Raw genomic sequence first — 21,731 nt, forward strand, 5'->3', positions numbered from 1 at the left:
TCGTCTTGAGCATCTGGTGTCCCATAATGATATACACCTTTCTATTTTCAGTAGGCCCAGATGATGTCTGCATATTTTACATTAAGTCTAATGAACCATAATTGAAATTCAAAACCAGAATCTACAATTCATCATGATAAAACTACTTTATTTGCAGTGATGTTAGTTGAAGCGATTGGAATGAATAGAATTATCTGCAGAAACAGTATGGAGTGAGAAAAGTCTTGGATCACGTATATTTAATTTCAAAGTAGGGAGGAAGAAACACTGGTAAGCAGTTAGATAGGCAGTTTAGAAGGCATGTGATACTCTTGGGAAGCAAGGGAGGAGAGTAAAAAGCAATGTGAATCAGAGAGTTAAATAGTTGGAGGATGCTGGATTTGGCAATTAGGAGATTACTTTTTTACCACTGATTGTAGTTAGTAGAGCAGTATGGACAAAAGATTTCAGGAGGCTAAATGAATGAGTGGTGGTGAGGAAACAAAATGAGATGTGAGGGAAAGATTTCTGGAACAAGCTTGAGTATGAAATTAGATAGAAAAAATATTAAAAAAAAACTATTTGAGGAGGGTGGGAAGGGATAGACTGGGAGTTCAAAATTTGTAGATACTGGCAGGCATATGTAGAATAGATAAACAAAATTATACTGTATAGCACAGGGAAATATATACAAGATCTTGTAGCTCACAGCGAAAAAAAATGTGACAATGAATATATGTATGTTCATGTATAACTGAAAAATTGTGCTTAGCACTGGAATTTGATACAACATTGTAAAATGACTATAATTCAATAAAAAATGTTAAAAAAAAAACTATTTGGAGGGTGGGATATAGCTCAGTGGTAGAGTGCATGCCTAGCAAGCACAAGGTCCTGGGTTCAATCGCCCAGTGCCTCCATTAAATAAATGAATAAATAAATAAACCTAATTACCTTCTCCCCCAAAAACTTAAAAAAAAAACTTAAAAAAAAGACTATTAAAAACCAGCTTGGTCTGGAGTGGGGAAGGGGTCAGTGAGGAGAGAAAGATACCAGGTAGGAGATAATTGATAGGATAAGGTTGCAGAAGAAATGGGGGAGGATGGAATCAAAGCACAGTTTTTTAAGACATGGAGAAGGGAGGTAAGGGGATAAAGATAAGGATAAATTTTGAAAAGTTAAGGATACTACAGACTTGGCTTCTAAGTGAAATAGAAGGCAAGATCATCTTTTGAGAAAGGGGACTTCAAGTGGTATTGGAGCTCAAAATAGAATAGGAGGTCAATTAGGGATGAATAAAAGAACTATTAACTAATTTTGAAAGACTTTCAAAGTCTGAAGAAGACTCATAAGTGTGAGTATATTGAAAAAGACTCATAAGTGTGAGTATATAGATGATAGCGGTTGTGGTTCCAACAATTATGTGACTTTCTTCAGCAGTGCTAAGAAGTCCAGGAGCAAGAATTGTTTTACTTAGGGTTAAAGGGTATTACAAGATGTAGTGGTGAAAAATGGGTTCAGTGTGAGTGAGGAAATGGACAGGTCAAAACATAGTATGTTGTAGAATTAGAGGTTCACATATGTGAATTTGAGAAGTGTAACAGTATTCCTTAAATCCATTCATGCATACAAGTTGCTGAAATGGGGATGTGATTGTGTAGAAGTTTGTTGGAGTAGAGTAAATTGAGTCCATCGTATTGAGTGAGTTGATTTATGGAAGTTTTAGAGCTTCCATTTGATGGTCGACTTTAATCAGAGAGGAAAGCTATGATCACATATGAGAGTGCTTTAGGAATGTTGGAGAAGGTCTTGGGTCAGTACATGGCAATTACAAATATGGATGAGGTAATAATACATACAACTTTGGGAATTTTAAAGGAAGAGTTACTGTAATAAAGATGGAATATTAATTGGATGTAATGGTGGAAGAAAGAGATCGTTAATCCCTACCTCTGTTTTTATGAGTGGGACAAGAATCTTCTTGAGTCTTAAAAAAATAGTGTGGTCAATAAAAAGCTATATAATATAATAATAATTTATGATATATAATTTATGTAATAAAAAGTAATAAAAGGGATTCAGGTAAACTAAGGTGGAGGAAATGTTCAAGGAAATGTTTCAGAATTTAAGGAAATTGTTTTGACTTTCGAAAGGAATTTGGTGGGCTAGGGAAGAGATAGAGAAGAGTGTAGATGACAACTCTATTTCAAGAAAATTAAAAATATATATAACAAAACAAAAAGTGTTAAAAAGACACATGTTAAAGGATCAAGTTTAAAAAACAAAAGCATGTAGAAGAAAAGGTAGGGTGAGGAGAACTGAGAGAATAGCAAGGTAATAAGCTGAAGGGATTGACATTTAGGGTGGTGATTGTGATTCCCAAGTCTGTTGATGGAAGGCAGAGGACTGGAAAGTAGATTAGAGGGATATGGTAACACAGGGAATGGATTATGGATAGGATTGAGTATCCCTAAAGATCTAGACTGGAATTTTGCTATAATGGTGCCATCTCAAACCTGCGTCTCAGATACTTAGCTCTAATACGAGTCTTTAATAATTTAGGAGGCTGGCTAATGTGGGCTGCTTCATCATATATACCTATGTTGACTCACTTCTTGGCGGCACGTTGCACTGTCCTTCCACCCATTTCTACCTATCTAAAACTTACTCATTATCTAAAACTTACTTCAAAGCCCAGTCCAATTGTTCCTTTCCAGGAACTATCTCCTAATGAACTGAGACTTAAAAATATATATGCCTATTTCTGAACTTCCACAGGTCTTTGCTCCTCTTACGTGATGTTTATCAGATTTGTATAACCTCTAAGTGTTACACTGTTAACTAGGTGACAGCAACTGTTTTATTCATCTTATGTCCCCATAGCATCCAGCATACTTAGAGTGTACTGAAGAGTGGTAAGAATACCACTCTGGAATCAGACCAGTGATGGATTAACATGATGACCTTGAGCAGGTTATTTAGATTTTTCAAACCTAAATTTTTCATCTGTAAAATAGAGGTAATACCATTCCTGAACTCACAAGGCTTTTGTAAAGATAAAATTTGTGCAAAATAGTGCCTAGCAGTGGTAATTACTATTATTTTAAATAAATGTTTATAGAATAAATAAGTGAATGAATGATTCCACAAACTACTTGGGAAAATGTCATGCTTTTTAATTGTTTAACTCGTATATATAGAATGAGAATAATTAGAGTGATTTTCCTACATGCTAATACTAATATACTAAGGTCTCTTAAAGAGGGATATTAAATTTTTTTTTAAGTTCTCAACATGATGCTTGGCATGCAGCAGTGGGTTTTTTAAAAATTGGAGTATAGTCTTTTTACAATGTTGTATCAATTTCTAGTGTACAGATACATGTACATGCATATATTCCTTTTCATTCTCTTTTTCATTATAGGTTACCATGAGATACTGAATATAGTTCCTTGTGCTGCACAGTAGAAACTTGTTTATTTTATATATAGTAGTTAGTATCTGCAAATCTCAAACTCCCAATTCATCCCTTTCCATCCCCTTCCCCTCTGGTAACCATAAGTTTGTTTTCTATGTCTGTGAGTCTGTTTCTGTTTTGAAAAAGGTTCATTTGTCTTTTTTTTTAAATTTAAAGATTCTGCATATGAGTGATATCATATGGTATTTTTCCTTCTCTTTCTGGCTTACTTCACTTAGGATGACATTGTCTAGATCCATCCATGTTGCTGCAAATGGCATTATTTTATTATTTTTTATGGCCGAGTAGTATTCCATTGTATACATATACCACAGCTTCTTTATCCAGTCATCTGTCAATGGACATTTGGATTGTTTCCATGTCTTGGCTATTGTAAATAGTACTGCTATGAACATTGGGGTGCATGTGTCTTTTTGAATTAAGGTTCCCTCTGGATATATGCCCAGGAGTGGGATTGCTGGATCATATGTTAAGTATATTTTTAGTTTTTTGAGGGATCTCCATAATGTTTTCCATCATTTAATGTTAAATGATAATTTTTTTACCATGTCTTTGTAGAAATTGTCACAGAAGGAAAAAGGAAAAAGTCTTCATCTTCGGAGTTACAAAAGGTATGTATTAGTTTTGTTCTTAACCTTTGCATTATCTTTAGAATTACTAATATTGAAAATATTTTGGTGTTCGGTTTTTTAATAAAATTTTAAAGAAAATACTGTAAATACTTAACTAATCAGTGGTTTCTGTGGAATGGTATATCCTAGTTAATTGAGAGTTAACTAGGAAACTCTTTTTTGGGCCAACCTTGTTTAAATCATTGTGAAATGTACTAGTATCCTTTCCAGGTCTTTTTTTCAGATTTATATAAAACAGAGCAAGCATTTCTTTGATGACTGATTTGTTAGCGCACCTTAGGTTTATTCATTATGATGCTATAGATGTTGGAAAGCTGTGTTCAAGTCATGTGGTGAAAATTACTATTTGGAATATGTCCTGTTAAACATCTTTTTTTTTCCATTTATATATTCTTCTATATAAGCCAAGAGTAGCAACACAAGCAAAATGAAGTTTCTGCGTACATAGGAGATGTTTAAAAACATTGATCTGTTTTTAGAAAGATAATATTTTCCTAGGGAATTTTGTGATTTAAATGCTTTAAATACTTTGATGTGCACTATAATAATTTATTATAGACTTTTCTCTGAAGCATTCTAATTATACACAGAGGACTTTAATTTGGTATGTTTTGTGGACTAAAGAGGGAGAAGAAGAAATCATAAAGGAGGGCTGTGAGAGGAATCAAGAGTACCTTGCAACACCACACAGAGATCTTGACTTTAAGTACTCTTTCTCTATCTTGGCTTCCTTCAGATTTGAGGGATGTAGTCCCGTCATTTAAAATTCAGGATTTAGCTAGCTTAAGTGAGGTAAATAAGGGAGGTAAAAAAGAAAATTTTACATTGTTACTGTACCCAGTTTTAAATACCGCTGTATTGACTACTACTCTTTTTTTCCATTTAATGCCTTCAGTGAAGTGAAATTCTCTGCTTTAGGCTATTGCTTCATGCAGCTTAATCTGAAATTCTTTCATTAGAACTTAAAGATATTGAGTAAATATATTTCCCTTTCTAATTTTTAGTTGTAGAACATCAATTTTTTTCAGAAGTGATTATTTTTTAATACCAGGGACAGCATTTTTAAAAATTGAAGTATAGTTGATTTACAACAGCATTTTAAAAAAACTTTTCATTTTCAAGTAACTTTAGATTTACAGAAATAGTACAGAATTCCCATCTACCCTTAACTCAGCTTTTGCTAATGTTAATATGTTACATTACTGTAGTAAAATTATCAAGATAAAGAAATTAACATAAGTATAATATTTTAAACTACAGACATTATTTGGATTTCTTCAATTTTCCCACTGATGTCATGTTTCTGTTTCAGGATCTAATCCAGGATCCCACATTGCATTGATTTCCTTCTGTCTGTGACAGTTCTTGTCTTTTTTCTTTCCTGACAAGGACGCTTAAAGAATGCTGGTCAATATTTTGTTGAATAACCCTCAGTCTGAGTTTGTCTCATGTTTCTAATCATGCATGATTAGATTAAGGGTATGGTTTTATGGGAGGAATACCATGGAAATATTGTGCCCTTCTCAGTATATCCTGTCAGGGAACACGTGATGATGATAAGTCTTATTACTGGTGATGTCAGTCTTGATCACCTGGTTAAGATGGTATCTGCCTGGTTACTCTGTTGTAGAGTTGCTCTTTCCATTTGTAATAAGTAGATATCTTGGGAGACGTATTTTGTGTTTTTCCCCCCAGTTTTATTGAGATATAATTAACATACAGGACTCAATAAGTTTCAGGTGTACAGTAAAATGATTTGACTTAACATATATCATGAAAGGATTACCACAGTAGGTTTAGTGAGCATCCATCATCTTGTATAGGTACAACATTAAAAAAATAGAAAAACATTATTTTTCCTTGTGATGAGAACTCTTAGGATTTACTCTCTTAACTTTCATTTGTAACTTAGAGCAGTGTTAATTATCTTTATCATGTTTTACATTACATCCCTAGTACTTGTCTATCTTATGACTGGAAGTTTGAGTTGGGAGAGATATTTTGAATCTATGCAGATATACTGTTTGTTCTCAATCTTTCACCCTCTTTTTTAGCATCTAGCAGTGGATCTTACCTGCAACAATTAATAAGCAATATTCTATTGGTGATTTTCTGTTTTCTTCATTCCTCTATATTTATTAATTAAAATTCTTCTGTAAGGGTGAGCTGTCCCTCTTCCCTCACTTATTTATTTATTCATTATTTACATATATCAATATGGACTCATAGGTATTTATTTTATTTTATGTGTTATAGTCTACTACTGTCATTACTGGTTTTGTTGATCAAAGAATTCCAGCTTTGGCATTGGGAGATCTTTCAGGATGACGGATGACTCCTGTGCCCTTTTGACATGCTCCTTTTTTTTTTTTTTTTTTGACCGCCTCCTTACTTTCTGGTACTGCAAGGGACTTTCCAAGGAGCCCTGATTCTTTTTATTGAAGAATGGTCTTTAGAACCAGATCTGGGTGTTAGGTGTGCTCTTTGCTGCTGCAGTATCATTGTTTCTAGGCTATCTCAATAGACAGGACTAGAAAAATATATGTATACTAACCCATACACATACATACTAATCTGTATATATTTATTTCTCTAACTACTTTTCTGTACAACTGAAAAAAAACCCCATGAGTTCAGTACTGTTACTTCTGATTCCAGTCCAATACCACAGGGCTTATTCTAGCCTTCCCTCTTTATTTTTAACTTTTTTTCTGTCTTTCATTGTCTACAATATATTTTCTTACTTGTTCAACCATAATATGCACACAAAGTTGTACTACTGCTCTTTAAAATTGTAAATTCTTAAAAAATTGGCATATTAAATTTTCGTTAGTAGCTCATATTACTGCTTTTTCTCTCAAGGCAGCTAGGGAAATAAATTACTAAAAGGATTAGAGCATTGATGGATATAGGAACATGATACTGATGCATTTTGAGTGTAAAGTATTAAAAAAATATTTCTAACTCAATACTAGATTGTTGTCAAGAAAATGGAAAATTCAAGTACACAAAAAGACCACCTGGATTCAATCAAAATTAATACTAAGGTATATATGCTTCTAGTTTGTCTGCTTATTTATGATAAATATTTAAATATTAACAATTAAAAATCATAAAATACTGTTTTATAATTAACTTTTTCTACTTAACTATGTATTGTGAACATCATTTTATGAAATCAAATTTAAGCATTTCTCAGTAGATACTTATTGCATACTTAATGTGTGTTGGATACTCTACTGAGCGTTAGTACCAGGCATAAGCAGTAGTAAATATTTTTAATGACTACACTGTATTCCATTTTACGGTATATCACAGTTAATTTAACCACTATCCTTTCATTATATTTTTTTCAGTTTAAAAAATTATAAATAGTACTGCAGTTGTTACCCTTGTAGCTAAATCTTTGGAATATCATTATCTACTAAATTACTCCTGGCCCTTTGATAGGAGCTGGAAATAGATTAATTCAAGGCTTACATCTCCTCTCTGGATAGATGTAGAGTAAGAGTGTGAACACTTTGAACTCCGCTAATGGGGAGATATTTATAATCTTTGGATTTATACGTGGGAGGCTGAGACTGAAAACTGAAAAACAAGACTTTAATTTTTCCTTGGTAAGTCATAGCCATACCCATGAGCAGACCTCAAATTTTCCTCAAATAAAGCTTTATATCTATGTAGTGTCCAAACAAATAAGTGATTACAATTCTTAAGTTCTGTATGAAGAACATGGCAGAGATCATCTCAACTCGAACAGTTTAAAGAGCATTTGTTAACAATGTATGATTTGTCAATAGAATGTAGCATCCCTCCCCCTGCCCTGGATTATCCTCTTTGGACTGCATTCTTTTTGAGGGCATACTGCAATGAATTAGGTATAAAATGAAAACCTCGAAGTAACTGCGTGAATTGAACTGCTGCAAGTCTTGTTTAATAGTATATTTGAATATTAGTAAATAAAATAAATGTCCTTGAGCTTTGTTTTGGGGACATTGTTAGAGTTCTTTAAGTGTATTTAAGTATAACTTCATTGAAGGGGTTTTAAAACCCATTCTTGCCTTAAAAGATTAAATTTCAGTCTTTAAAGTATTAGGAGACTATTGAAAGTACTTGAAAGTATTAGGAATCCATTCTGATTCTTGTTATGAGGCTTTGCAGAATCATTAGTGGCTTAGAATCTTTTTTAATTGTACACACTTGAGACCATTATTAAAATTTGTCTAAGAATAGATCAGATTGTTGCAAAAAGACTTATGTCATTATCAATGATTTAATCATTAATAAAAAGTGAGTGTAGAAAAAATGGACAAAGTAGTTAGTTTGTATCTAAAGTCTGCTTGCCACTCATACACAATATTAGACTGAGACATTTATTGACCAAGAAGCTGCAGCAGAGGTTTTTTTTTGAGCTTTAAATGTTCGTTTATTTTTTTCTTGCCTTTAGTAATTGCATGATACTCCTATTAAAATACAAAACATTTGGAAACTGTAGGAAAATACAAAAATGAAAATAAAAATCACCTACTACATCAGCATTCAGAGATAATTACTGTTAAACATTTTTGTGTGTATCATTTCACATTTGTTTTCTATACATGGATTTTTTTTTTGTTTTATGAAAGAGAGATCATTTTGTATGTATGATTTTCTTTGCAACTTATGTTGGAAATAATGTCTTATATCATTAATTATTCTTTTGGAACGTGTAGTTTAATAAATGAAAGTGTCTCATTATTTAGTTTTACCATAGTTTTGTTTAATTGCTCTTTTATTGTCATTGTTTCTGGTTTTTGTATATTGTAAGTAATATATAGTCTATGTCCCTGTTCATAAATATTTTTATGTGTATAAGTTGGTCCTTAAACACAATAGATTTGAACTGTGCTGGTTCACCTACATGCGGAATTTTAAAAATAAATATTTTAGGACTATACAATCCGTAGTTGGTTGAACCCGGGGATGTGAAACTGTGGATACGAGGGGCTGATGATAAAGTTACTCAGATTTTCAACTGTGCAGGGGTGCAGTGCCCCAACTCCTGAGTTGTTCAAGGGTCAATGATACTTTGATTTTCATGCCTCTTGATGTTTATTTTGAGTTTTAATAAATCTCCTATTTCTATACTTTTGGGGGAAGCAGAGACTGCTCTTTTTGAAAATAAGGTAGATTATGTTTTGTGTTGTTCCTAATGGAAGAATACATGAATATTTATTAGGGCAAATAATTTATTGACGTTGAGTCTAAGCCACTCACAGGTAAAATAGTAAAAACTGTTGTGCAAAAAGGATATAAAATATATCTTCCACAGAAGACATCAACAGTCTTCTATAAGATAGACATTTTGCAAAATGCTTAAAACCTATGCCCAACTCTTTTTAAAATAGCAGTTGCTCTCCTTCAAGTTTGACCTTGGCATCTTTTCAGATTATTACTAGGGCTGTGTAACAAATTACCCCCAAACTTAACAGTTTAAACTTATTTTGCTCATGAATCTGTTGTCTGGGCAGGGTTCAGTTGGAGATAGCTTTTCCTTATTTTAGCTGATGTTAGCTAGGTTTGCTCCGAGGCTGGGGCCTGGAATCATCTTAAAGGATCACTCACTTATCTTCATACCTGTGTTGGGAAGACTCAGATATCTTGATGTATATCTATTGTTTTTAGCCTTTTCATGTGATCTTTGCAGCACAGCAACTTCAGGGTGTCCAAGACTTTTTTAAGCTATGGCTCAGGGCTCCCAAGGCATGTGTACTGAGAGACAGAGAGAAAGGGGAAAAGACAGGAAAGAAGGGAGAACACGCAAGTACATGAGAGCCAGGCTGAAGCAGTGCAGCTCCATGTATTGCCTTTTATGATCTAGCCTTGGAATTCCAGTCACAGTTCTGCTTAGATTCAAGGGGAAGAAACGTAGACCACACCTGATGTTGGAGAAATGGTCAGTGTCACGTTGTAAAAAGGGGATGTGGGATGTGGAATATTGATATGACCATCTGTGGACAATACGGTGTGCCACGGTGTCTAATAGAGGCTAAATATCCTACTCACAAAGGATCCATGGGTGTGATTAGCCCGAAACCCTTATTTCACTCTCTGAGAGAACAACTCTTGTTCCTTCGTTAAGAATATGAAGGAAATGACTGATTGAGAGAAAATGCTGTTTTTGCAGATAAAAAATTATAAAGAGGTACCTTTTTATATAGATTTGGTATAAATAATTAAGACATTACTGGTGCCCAGGAGGATTAATACATAAATGCTAATGAAATAAAAGAGTTGAGTACCCTTTCTTCAGATTTATTTTATCCTCCTGACTTAATGCTTTACTCTCATTGAAATCATTTTATGGTTGTTAGTGGTAGTTGATATAGTGCTTTATTTTATGTCATATAATAAGCTGAACTTGATGCTTAAGCATCATTTATAATGTGAAAGTTAAATTATTTCAGATCCAAACAAATGATTTCAAACTCATGGCTGCAATCTGTATGTTCATTCATTTGTTTATTCAGTGTATCATGAGCGATATACACTTTGGAGGTATAAAGATCAGGGCACTCTCTTTAGTGACCTCCACAGTCTGCAGAAGAAAACATTCATGTAGATGAATAATTATAATATAGTATGATATGCGTAATATCAGTTACCAAGTTCTAATACCCAGAGAAAGAAATGCCTTGGTGTGGCAGTGACAGTTGTGTGGATAAGAGAATAATTTTGTGCAGAATCTGAAGTATTTTAACAAGGGAGAATTAGAGGGGAGAGCATTCTGGGTTGAAGGAGCAGCACTTACAAGGGGCTAGAGATATAATATATGTTTGAAAAAGATTCAATAAACTCAATGTTGTTGGAGTATCGAGTTTGTGATGTGTGGGTGATGTCAAGGAGCCCAGATTGTTAAGAGTTTTATCTGTAAGTAATGGAAGCCATTATTGTATTTTAAGATTGTACCATAATTATATTTGTGTATTAGGGAACTCTGGGGAAAGCATTTGAAAAATTAGAAGGGGGAGAAACTGTAGGTAAGAATAGTTAGGAAGTTATTGTGGTACTTCATTTACCTACCTTTATACTGAATGAGAGATTTTTTACAAATTATATTTAACTGCCTATAAATTAAGCACTGAAATTAAAACTCTTTAAAAGTAATAGCAAAATATTAATGCGGATAATATAATAGTTCTTTTAGGTCATTGGCTTTTATTTATATTTCACTTAAACTGATTATTTTCTCATTCTGGATTTAGATAACAAAGATGTTAAATGCAAAACCAGAGGATATTTGTGTTCAGTCACCACTGTCCAAACTCAGACGCTCAGAACGCTGGGATCTCCCTTTGCAGGGGGTAAATAAAAACTTTTCTTTTAAGTATGTGGCATTATTTGGTATGTTTAAAATATTTTAATAAAGCTGAATTTTTATTTTCCTATTATGTCCTTTTTTGGTTTTCCTGTGTTATATAATTTTAAATGAATTTATTTCTGGCATATGTTGAAGAGATTAGGGTTTTTTTTGTTTTTTTTTTTACTTTTAATCTAAGAATACTGTATTATGCATGGTTGTTTTCTTCATGAAATTTAAATCTCATTATTATGAAATATATTGTATTTTACATTTATGAGACCGTTCAGGTCTTTAGAATCAACTTGCTTTTTTTTCTCGTGTTTTGTAAATTTGAGAAAGTATATCTTCAAGGGTGACACAAATGTATTCTAAAAGATATCGTGATTATAAATCTGAACTAATTTTATCACTGTTAAGTATTACTTTAGAGTTCTCATGAGTATGGCTTAAGATAGCATTTTTAAAATTTTTTTCCCCTTCACTTGCACAACTCATGATCAATGTTTTAAAAATAGAATTTTTCTCATACTTTCCAATTTCTCCAGTTGAGACTATACATATTAATTTGCTGGGCTAACATAACAAAATACCACAGGTCAGGTGGCTTCAACAACAGAAAGTTATTTTCTCAGAGTTCTGGAGGCTGAAAGTCCAGGATCAAGGTGCTAGCAGGGTTGGTGTCTCCAAGGCCTCTCTCCTTGGCTTATAGGTGGCCACCTTCTTGCTGTATCCTCACATGATCTCTTTTCTGTGTATCCACATCCCTTGGAGTTTCCTCCTCTTCTTATAAGGACACTAGTCCTGTAGGATTAGATTCCCACCCTTAGGACCTCATTTAAACTTAATTACCTCTGTGAAGGCCCTGTCTCCACATATAGTCATATTAATAGTTAGGGCTTCAACATACGGATTTTGGAAGAGACAATCCAGTTCCTAACAGTAGCATTTTAGGATAAGAGACTTTAAGTCACCTTGAGTATATGTGTTTTCATGTTACAGGCAAGAAAAATTAACCATTTATTATAACTTGTTCTCAGAGGAAAGATTTATCATTGGTATTAATTGCTTTAAGATTATTTAAAATTTTAATTATTAAATAATAGTTTGTTTTTTATACAGTGTACAAAAAAGAAAAGCATATTGCCCACATATGAGTTTATGTTATTTTTTGATCATTGCTGAAGAGGGATCATGAAATACATCTAATTCTGTTCTTTGCCGTTTTCAGTTAATAATATCTTTAAATTTTTTTCTATTTTGACACATTTAGATCTACTTCTTTGTTTATTTTTTGTTGGCCTTGCAGTACTCCAAAGATATACTGTATATTGTAATTTATTCACTTAGTACATTGATAGTAGACAGTTCGGTTGTTTCTGGTGTTTTACTAATAGAAACAGTGTTGTAGCGAACATCATTTTTCATAAACAGGGAACCATTTTTGGGTGGGATTACTGGGTCTAAGGGAATTTGAATATTAAATTTTAATAAATATTGCAAAATTATCTCACAGAAAATTTCTACCAATTTATATTGCCACCAGTGAGAGCTCCCATATTTCTACAAATTTACTAGCACTGGGCATTATCATGCAGTAAAATTGTTGCCAGTGGAAGAAAAAAACATTATTTTAAGAAAATTTTATCTCTTTGCATTTACATATTTTATGTTTTAGAATATTGAGTGGAGTGAAAAGATACATATGTATCATTTTAAATATACACATACACAGTTTCTTGGAAGTAGACATGATTTTTGTTAGGTTTGTTTTCTTAAAGAGGATCTTACCAGATGTGTTTTTTCCTTTACCCTGTATAATCTTCATTTAGCTTTTGTCCTTCAAAAAGATATGGTTCACCGGGCAGCTCTTTAGGTATTAAGTCTTTGTGTTATATAATCTGCTGTCCTCTCTCTTCCTTACCTCCTCTTCCTTTCAGCAGTCTCCTTTTCCTGAGAACTAATGACTTATTTTCTCCTTTAATTCTCTCTAACTTACTGAATGAACTAAACCTCCTCAGAGACATATTTTCTTTTCCTGTGACTTGTTTCCCACTCTAGTTGGGTGTCTATCTTTTTTAGTGTAGTGATACTTAACTTTGGGGGAATCTACATCCTGTTTGAGATTTGAAGTGGCATATGTCAGCGTTACCTTGCTTCCTTTTTGCTTTAGACTTCACAGTATTTGTTGTGTGCTTTATTGTTACTGGAGTTTGAAGCGTTACCAAAATCTTGCTTCGTTGTTTCACCCATATGCCATAGGTTTCAATGAAAAAAAAAAAGGATAAATGCCATTTTCTATAGTCCATAGCAGAATTTAATCTTATGTATTTATTTGTGGTTTTTGTTGAGACATAATTATATAAAATAGGCTGCACGAATCTTAGGCATATAATTGAATGAGCTTTGACTAATTTAACACATGCAACCAATATCCAATGAAATAGAGCATCGTCACGGGCCTTAAAAGTTCCCTTATGTCTCTTTCCATTGTGTCTTCTCTTTTCCTGCTGTCACCGTTCCCACCGTGTTCCTCACAACCAATTTTCTGATTTTATATCTGTAAGATAGTTTTGTCTGTTCATACAGTATATACTCTTTTGCGGTTGCCCTCTATTGCTCAGTTAAATGTTGTTGAAACTGATTCCTGTTTTGTATTTATCAGTGATTTGTTCCTTTTTATTGCTAAGTAATATGCTATTATATGAATATAACAGCAATTTAATTCTCATATTGATGGACTTTTGGGCTTGGTTTTAATTTGCATTGCCCTGTTGACTAATGGAGTTAAAACATTTTCATATGCTGATTAGCTGCTGTTTATCTTCTCTTTTTTTGTGAAGTGTCTGTTCAGATTTTTTGCCCTTTTTAAAATAAATTTTATTGACAGTTTATGTATAATTGAGTTAATCTATTTTAAGTGTTCTTTTTTAAACTTAATAGTTTTATTGAAGTATATTCAGTTTACAATGCATCAATTTCTGGTGTATAGCACAATGCTTCAGTCATACATGAACATACATATATTCGTTATCATATTCTTTTTCACCATAAGTTACTACAAGATACTGAATATGGTTCACTGTGCTATACAGTGTAAACTTGTTTACCTATTTTATATATAGTAGTATCTGCAAATCTCAAACTCCCAATTTATCCTTTCCCATTCCCTTCCCCTCTGGTAACCATATGTTTGTTTTCTATGTCTGTGACATTTTAAGTGTTCTGAATTTTGACAAAGGTATATACACTTTTGCAACCACCACTGTAATAAATGGGTCTGTGTGTGTGTATTTGTATTTATTTATAATTTGTTTCTTGGTGTACAGTCTTATGAGTTACAAGACCTGTAGAGACTCCTATAACTCCTATAACTATCATCACGTGAAGATAGTGTACAGTTCCATCACTCCAAAAATTTCCCTGGTGCTGTCCCCTTTGTAGTTACTCTCTATCCCCATCCCTAATCCATGGTAATGTTGTTTTCTGTACCTGTACTTTCTACATTTTCCATAATGTCATATGAATGAAATCACAGAATAAATAATGGGTTTTTTTTAATAAATAATTTTTTGAGAGTGACTTTTTCACTCAGCAAAATGCCATTGAGATTTCATCCATGTTGTTGTGTATATCAGTAATTTGTTTAACCATTCCTCCATTGACGACTGAAGGACATACGGGTCGTTTCCAGTTTTTGGCAATTAGGAATAAAGCTGCTATACATACTTGCACACAATTTTTTTAAGCATAAGTTTATATTTTTCTAGATTAAATGCCTAGAAGTGGGATTCCTGAATCATATGGTAAGTCTATATTTAACTGCAAAAACTGTTTTCCAGACTGGTTATACCAATTTTCATTCCCAGCAGCAATATATGGAGGCTTCTGGGTGTTCTGTAACTTTGTCAGCACTTGGTACTATCTGTTTATTAATTTTTTAAAATTAATAGACTTTATTTTTTAGACTAGTTCTAGATTTACTGAAAAATTGAAGGAATAGTACAGGCAGTACCCATAGGCTCTTCATTCTGCCCTGCCCTGACACAGTTTCCCTATTATTAATATCTTGCATTACTGTGGTACATTTGTTATAATTAGTGAGTCAAATACTGATACATTATTATTTTTTAAAATTGTGATATAATTGTCATATAACATTTTATTAGTTTTAGGTGTACAACATAATCATTGATACATGTGTAAATTGCAAAATTATTGCCACAATAAATTTAGTAAGTTTAGTTAACATCCACCACCATACATAGTTACACTTCTTTTTTTTTTTTTTTCTTATGATGAGACTTTTAAGATTTACTCTCCTAGTAGCTTTCAAATATACAACGCAGTATTGTTAACTAAATCCCCAGGACCTATTTATCTTATAAGTGGAAGTTTATATCTTTTGACCACCTTCATCCATTTCCTCCAACCCTCAACCCCTGTCTCTGGCAACTGCAAATCTGTTCTCTGTATTGATTTTTTTTAATATTCCACATGTAAATGACATCATACAGTATTTATTTTTCTCTGTCTGACTTATTTTGCTTAGTATTATGCCCTGGAAGTCCACCCATGTTGTTGAAAATGGCAAGATTCCCTTCTTTTTTTTGGTTGAATAACATTCTGTTAGTGTGTGTGTGTGTGTGTGTGTGTGTGTGTGTGTGTGTGTGTGTACCACATTTTATTTATCCATTCATCACTTGATGGACACTTAAGTTGTTGTGTGCCTTGGCTATTGTAAATAATGCTTCAGTGAACATGGGGTTGAAGATTTTTTTTTCAAGTAGTTCTAACAGGTATGTACTGATATCTCTTTGTTTTACCTTGCAGTTGCCTAATGGCATATTTTATTGAGCTTCTTTTCTTATGCATATTTGTCATCTGTATATCTTCTTTGGTGAAGTGTATGTTCATATCTTTGTCTCATTTTAAAAATCGGGTTATTTTCTTATTTTTGGGTTTTAATAGTTGATTGTATGTTTTGGATACCAGTCCTTTATCAGATACATGTTTTGCAAAGATTTTTTTTTTCTAGTCTGTGTCTTAACTTTTACTCTTAATAACAGTGTCTTTCACAGAGCAGTTTTTAATTTTAATGAAACCCAAGTTATCAGTTTTTCCTTCATGGATTGTGCTTTAGGTGTTATATCTAAGAAGTAATTGTTCAACTGAAGGTCACCTAGATTTTCTTCTGTGTTATCTTTTGGGAGTTTTACAGTTTTGCATTTTATATTTAGATCTATGGTCTATTTTCAGTTAATTTTTGTGAAAGGTATAAGATTTGTATCTCTTTATTTCTTTATACATGGATGTCCAGTTGTTTTTGCATCATTTGTTGAAAAGACTAGCCTTTCTCCATTGAATTGACATTGTTCCCTTGTTAGAAATTTGTTGATTACATTGTGTGGATCTGTTTCTCAGCTGTCTGTTCTGTTGATCTATTTGTCTGTTCTTTAATCAATACCAGGCTGCCTTGGTTACTATAACTTTATAGTAAGTCTTGAAGGTGGGAGTATCCATCCTCTGAGCTTGTTCTTTAATATTGTGTTGGCTATTCTGGGTTTTTCACCTTTCTATTTAAAATTTAGAATCAGTCTCTTGATACCCACGAAATAACTTGCTGGAATGTTGATTGGAATTGTGTTGATTCTATAGATCAAGTTGGGAAGAACTGACATCTTGACAGTGTTGAATCTTCTTATCCATGTGCATGGGATATCTGTTTATTTATATGTTTGATATTTTTCATCAGAATTTTATAGTTTTTTCATATAGATTTTATACGTCTTTTTAAAGATTTGTATCTAAGTGTTTAATTTTCCAGCTAATGTAAATGGTATTGTGTTTTTAACTTCAAATTCTAATAGTAAGAATTTCTTTCATGTAAGAAAGCAATTAATTTTTGTATATTCATCCTATTTCCTGAACCATTGCTATAATTGCTTATTAGTTCAAGGAGTTTTTTTTTTTAATTGATTCTTTGAGATTTTCTTCATAGATACTTATGTCATCTCAAATAAAAGGTTTATTTTTTCTTTCCCAATCTGTATACCTTTTACTTCATTTTCTTGTCATATTTCATTATCTAGGACTTCCAGTATGAGGTTGAATAGGAGTGGTGAGAGGTAACATCCTTGCTTTGTTCTCAATCTTAGTATGAAAGCATATGGTTCCTCACGATTAAGTATGTTGGCTGTAGGTTTATTGTAAATATTCTTTATCAGATTAAAAATATTCTCCTTTATTCCTAGTTTGCTGAGAGTTTAAAAAAATCACAAATGGCTTTTGGGTTTTTGTCAAATTCTTTTTCTTCATCTATTGATATGACCATTTCATTTTTCTTCTTTAGCTTGTTGACATTAATGGATTATTCAGATGCTTAACCAACATTTCATACTTGAAATAAATCTCACTTGTTCATGATATATAATTCTGTTTATACTTTGTTGGATTTGATTGTGCTGAGAATTTTTGCACCTTGATCGTAAGAGGTATTATGTAGTTTTCTTTTTTTGTAATGTATTTTTCTGGTTTTGGTATTAAGGTAATGCCTGTCTCATAGAATGAGTTTGGAAGTGTTCTGCTTCCATTTTCTGGAAGAAATTGTGGAAAATTTTTATAATTGATTCCTTAAATGTTTGGTAGAATTCACCAGTGACCCAAACTGGGCCCAGTGCTTCCTATTTTGGAAAGTATTAAATACTGATTCAATTTCTTTAATAGATATGGCTATACTCAGATTATGTATTTCTACTTTTGTAAATTTTGGTCAGTTTTGTCTTTCAAGGTGTTGGTCCATTTCACTTACATTTTCAAATTTGTGGGCTTTGAGTTGTTTATAGCATTTCTTTATTACTTCTGTATAATGTCCATTTCATCAGTACTGATCCTCCCTCCTTGATTTTTGATATTAGTAATTCGTGTCTTCTTTTTTTTTCTTGGTTAACCTGTGTAGAGGTTTATCATTTTTATTGATCTTTTCAAAGAACCAGTTTTTGGTTTAGTTGATTTTCTGCGTTGATTTCCTATTTTCAACTTAATTGATTTCTGCTCTTTTCTTTCTTTCTTTCTTTTCTTTTGCTTACTCTGGAATAAATTTGCCCTTCTTTTTTAAATGTCTGAAACTGAAAGTTTAGATTATTGGTTTTAGAATTGTCTCCTTTTTCAATGCATGCATTGAATGCTACAGATTTCCTTTTAAGCATGTGAGCTTGAGAAGAGTGTGTATTCTTCTGTTTTTAGTTGAAGTATTCTATAAATATTAATTAGATCCAGTCAATTGGTGGTGTTTTTCAGTTCAACAATGTCCTTATTGATTTTCTGCTTGTTGGATCTGTCTATTTCTGATGGAGCGGTATTGAAGTCTTTAACTATAATTGTTAATTTGTCTATTTGTCCTTGTATTTCTGTTGGTTTTTGCCTTGTGTATTTTGGTGCTCTGTTGTTAAGCATATATGCAGCAAGATTTGTTATGTCTTCTTGGAGAATTAACCCATCTATTATTCTGTAATATTCCTCTTTATCCCTGTATCCTCAAAATTTGATACTTTTTTTTTTCCCTTGAAGTCTCAGTCTGGAGTTAATACAGCTACTCTAACTTTCTTTAGTTCTGTTAGAATGGTATATCTTTCTTCATCCCTTTAGTTTTAATCTGTTTGTGTCTTTGTATTTCAAGTGAGTTTATTATATATAATGTAGAGTAGGATCTTTTTTTTTTTAAATCATAGGTTGATTTTCAGATATTGAACCACTTTTATGTCCTAGAATAAACTCTAATCAGTCACATTGTATTACTCTTTTTATATATTGCTGGTTTTGATCTGCTAATTTTTGTTGAGTAATTTTGTCTGTACTTACCAGGGATATTGGTCTTTAGTTTTCTTGTCCTGTCACTACATCAATTTGGTATCAGTGTAATATTTGCCTTATAGAATGAACTGGGAATTGTCTTGTAGTTAATAGAATAGGTTGTATAGGATTCATTTTATTTTCTTCTCAAATGTTTGTTTGAGTTGCTAGGAAAACTCTGAGGGCCTACAGGCACAGGGCTTATGGCATGGAGGGTGGCAGCTCGATTTATAAAAGGGTAGCAGAAAAGATCTTCATGATACAGTTGTTCTGTGTCTTGATTTTGTTTGTAGTCACAGAGATGTGTACATGTGATAAAATTGCTTAAGACTAAATACATGCACACATACATGTGCATGTAAAGCAGGTGAAATCTTAATAAGGTCATGGATTGTTTCAGTGTCAATTTCCTGGTGATGATATTATTCCATAGCTATGCACGGGGAAAACTGGTTGACAAGAATAGCAGATTCCCCAGACCTTCTCCCAACCCCCAGTTTATCCAGCTGTTCAGTAGATATTGGTTAGCAAATAATTTCAGCTTATGTTTTCTGATAAGTGTTTTCATTGTTGGCATTACATGTTCCTAATTTGGAAATTAGATGAATAGTCAATAGAATTAAAATTCTGAAATAAAAGTTAAATCATAACCAGTAATCTCAATTGGGTGAAAAGTCATCGTCCATCTTTATTACAGTGAGCTGTGACAGGGATAAGTAGTTGTGAGCAAAGTCAATATTTTCTTCCGGATGCAGATTTGGCTTCTTTTTAGTATCCAAGGAGGCATTCAGTTGAGACTGAGAACCCTGCACCACTTAGAATGCATGTAGAATTGATTTTGTCCAAGAAAAATTTCAGTCGAGTTCCTATGGAACATTTAATTTTAATTATGGTATTTTATTTTGATATCCCTGCCAGAATGAGAGTTTCAAAATTAGGTGACTAAATGAGTTGATCTTGTCTATAAACAAAGTCTTTTATTCTTCTAAAAGTCTTCTTCATATTTAAATTGAAACTCTTTCATACTATTTCTAACTTCCTATTTGTGATCAGATAGCTTTCAGAATAGGTATGTGAATAAATTCCCATTCATAATCAGATTGTGGGAGAATTCTTTATTATCTGATTTTTATTTTTTCAGAGATGAATAAAATATTATTTAATTCATTTAGTAAAAAAATCATATCTGTGAAAAATAAAAATTGTGCAGTCTACAATTCTAATCTAGCTTTTTAAAAGAAAATATGTGAATATTTCAGTGTGATATTAAATATAAGAAACAATTTTATCAAAATCTAAGTGATTTTTGTTTTCCCTTGATAACATCTCTAGGTATACTCCAGGTTACCCTTGGATATGGTAGGATTGGAGATAGGCATTGAAACATCTTACTGTTATTTAGAGCTAATAAAATTTTAATCATTCCCCTCCTCTGCTATTACATTTATCTTCATTTTGTCTCATTGTGTTTATTTCATTTTTTGTAATAGTTCAGAAATTCTTATTCTTTTCCCCTCTCTTTGGTAGGAATTACATTTCTTTTCTCTACAGAATTGAGACCCAAAGGCTAGTACTCTCATCATTTTGCAAATATAGGCAAAACCTAATTACATTGTGATTAGTGGGGTATAAAAAATTCAATAACAAAAAATGTGAAGGTTGAATTTACTGTGAGATTAGTGAAACAGTTTCAGGGAACTAGTTGGCCAGTAGTTCTGAGAGTCCACCTTGTAAGCTTAGTTATTCCCAGTTCTGGTTGCAGTTTGATGTAAACAAATAATATAATTTATTATGAGAAGTGTTATCAGTGATAGAGATATATAAAATGGTGTTACTGAAGAGATACTGATGTACTCTTCTAGAGAGTAAGGAAGGCTTCATAGGTGGTGTGGGTCTGGGACTTAATGGACAAGGAGAACTGGGAAGGGAAAAGCACATTCTAGTAAGAGGAAACACGTACAGAGAGATGTCAAAGGGTCTGAATGGCATGCACTTTCAGGGAACTACATATAGTTTAGTGTTGTCAGAGGAGATTCATTGGAAGCAGAAGTGAGAAAGATAAGTCAGTTCTTTATTTTTTTTCTCCTTTAGGTAGTGGGAAATGCTTAGGAATTTAAGCTGGAGAATGACATCAGATTTGCATTTTTGAAAGATTTAACTTTCATGATGGAGTAGCTGCTGGATTGGAGGGAGAAGAGACCATTTGCAGGGAATCCCATTAGGAGAACGTCACAAGGGTCCAGACCAGAAATAAGAAGAGGCAGAACCAAGACAGTGATAGTGAAAATGGAGAAAAGGTGTATTTTCAATCTAGTTGAAAATACTGGTACATTTACATTTGTAGTGAAATGGAAGTGACTGTGTTTAGGTTGATATCTTGATATGAAGAATTTTTGAGAATTTGTATTATTTAAAATTACAGCATTGGAAGGAGCATAGGCTTTTATGTCAG

At 32.7% G+C, this 21,731-nt stretch overlaps 1 protein-coding gene across 11 annotated transcripts in view; it reads left to right on the top strand.

Annotated features, from left to right (window-relative positions):
* SENP7 (SUMO specific peptidase 7) overlaps positions 1-21,731 on the top strand; it is a 113,095-nt gene that overhangs the window by 3,751 nt on the left and 87,613 nt on the right. For 3 of the 11 annotated variants that reach the window (XM_072966065.1, XM_072966086.1, XM_072966069.1), the window contains exon 2: positions 4,016-4,068. In XM_072966065.1, the coding sequence (XP_072822166.1) occupies positions 4,016-4,068 (53 nt within the window). Of the gene's footprint in view, positions 1-4,015; positions 4,069-7,064; positions 7,137-11,333; positions 11,433-15,198; positions 15,235-21,731 lie in introns of all 11 variants that reach the window. The other 8 variants (XM_072966026.1, XM_072966034.1, XM_072966031.1 and 5 more) reach the window with 4 other exon arrangements.

This window comes from Vicugna pacos, chromosome 1, assembly GCF_048564905.1.
Source record: "Vicugna pacos chromosome 1, VicPac4, whole genome shotgun sequence".
Lineage (NCBI taxonomy): Eukaryota > Metazoa > Chordata > Mammalia > Artiodactyla > Camelidae > Vicugna > Vicugna pacos.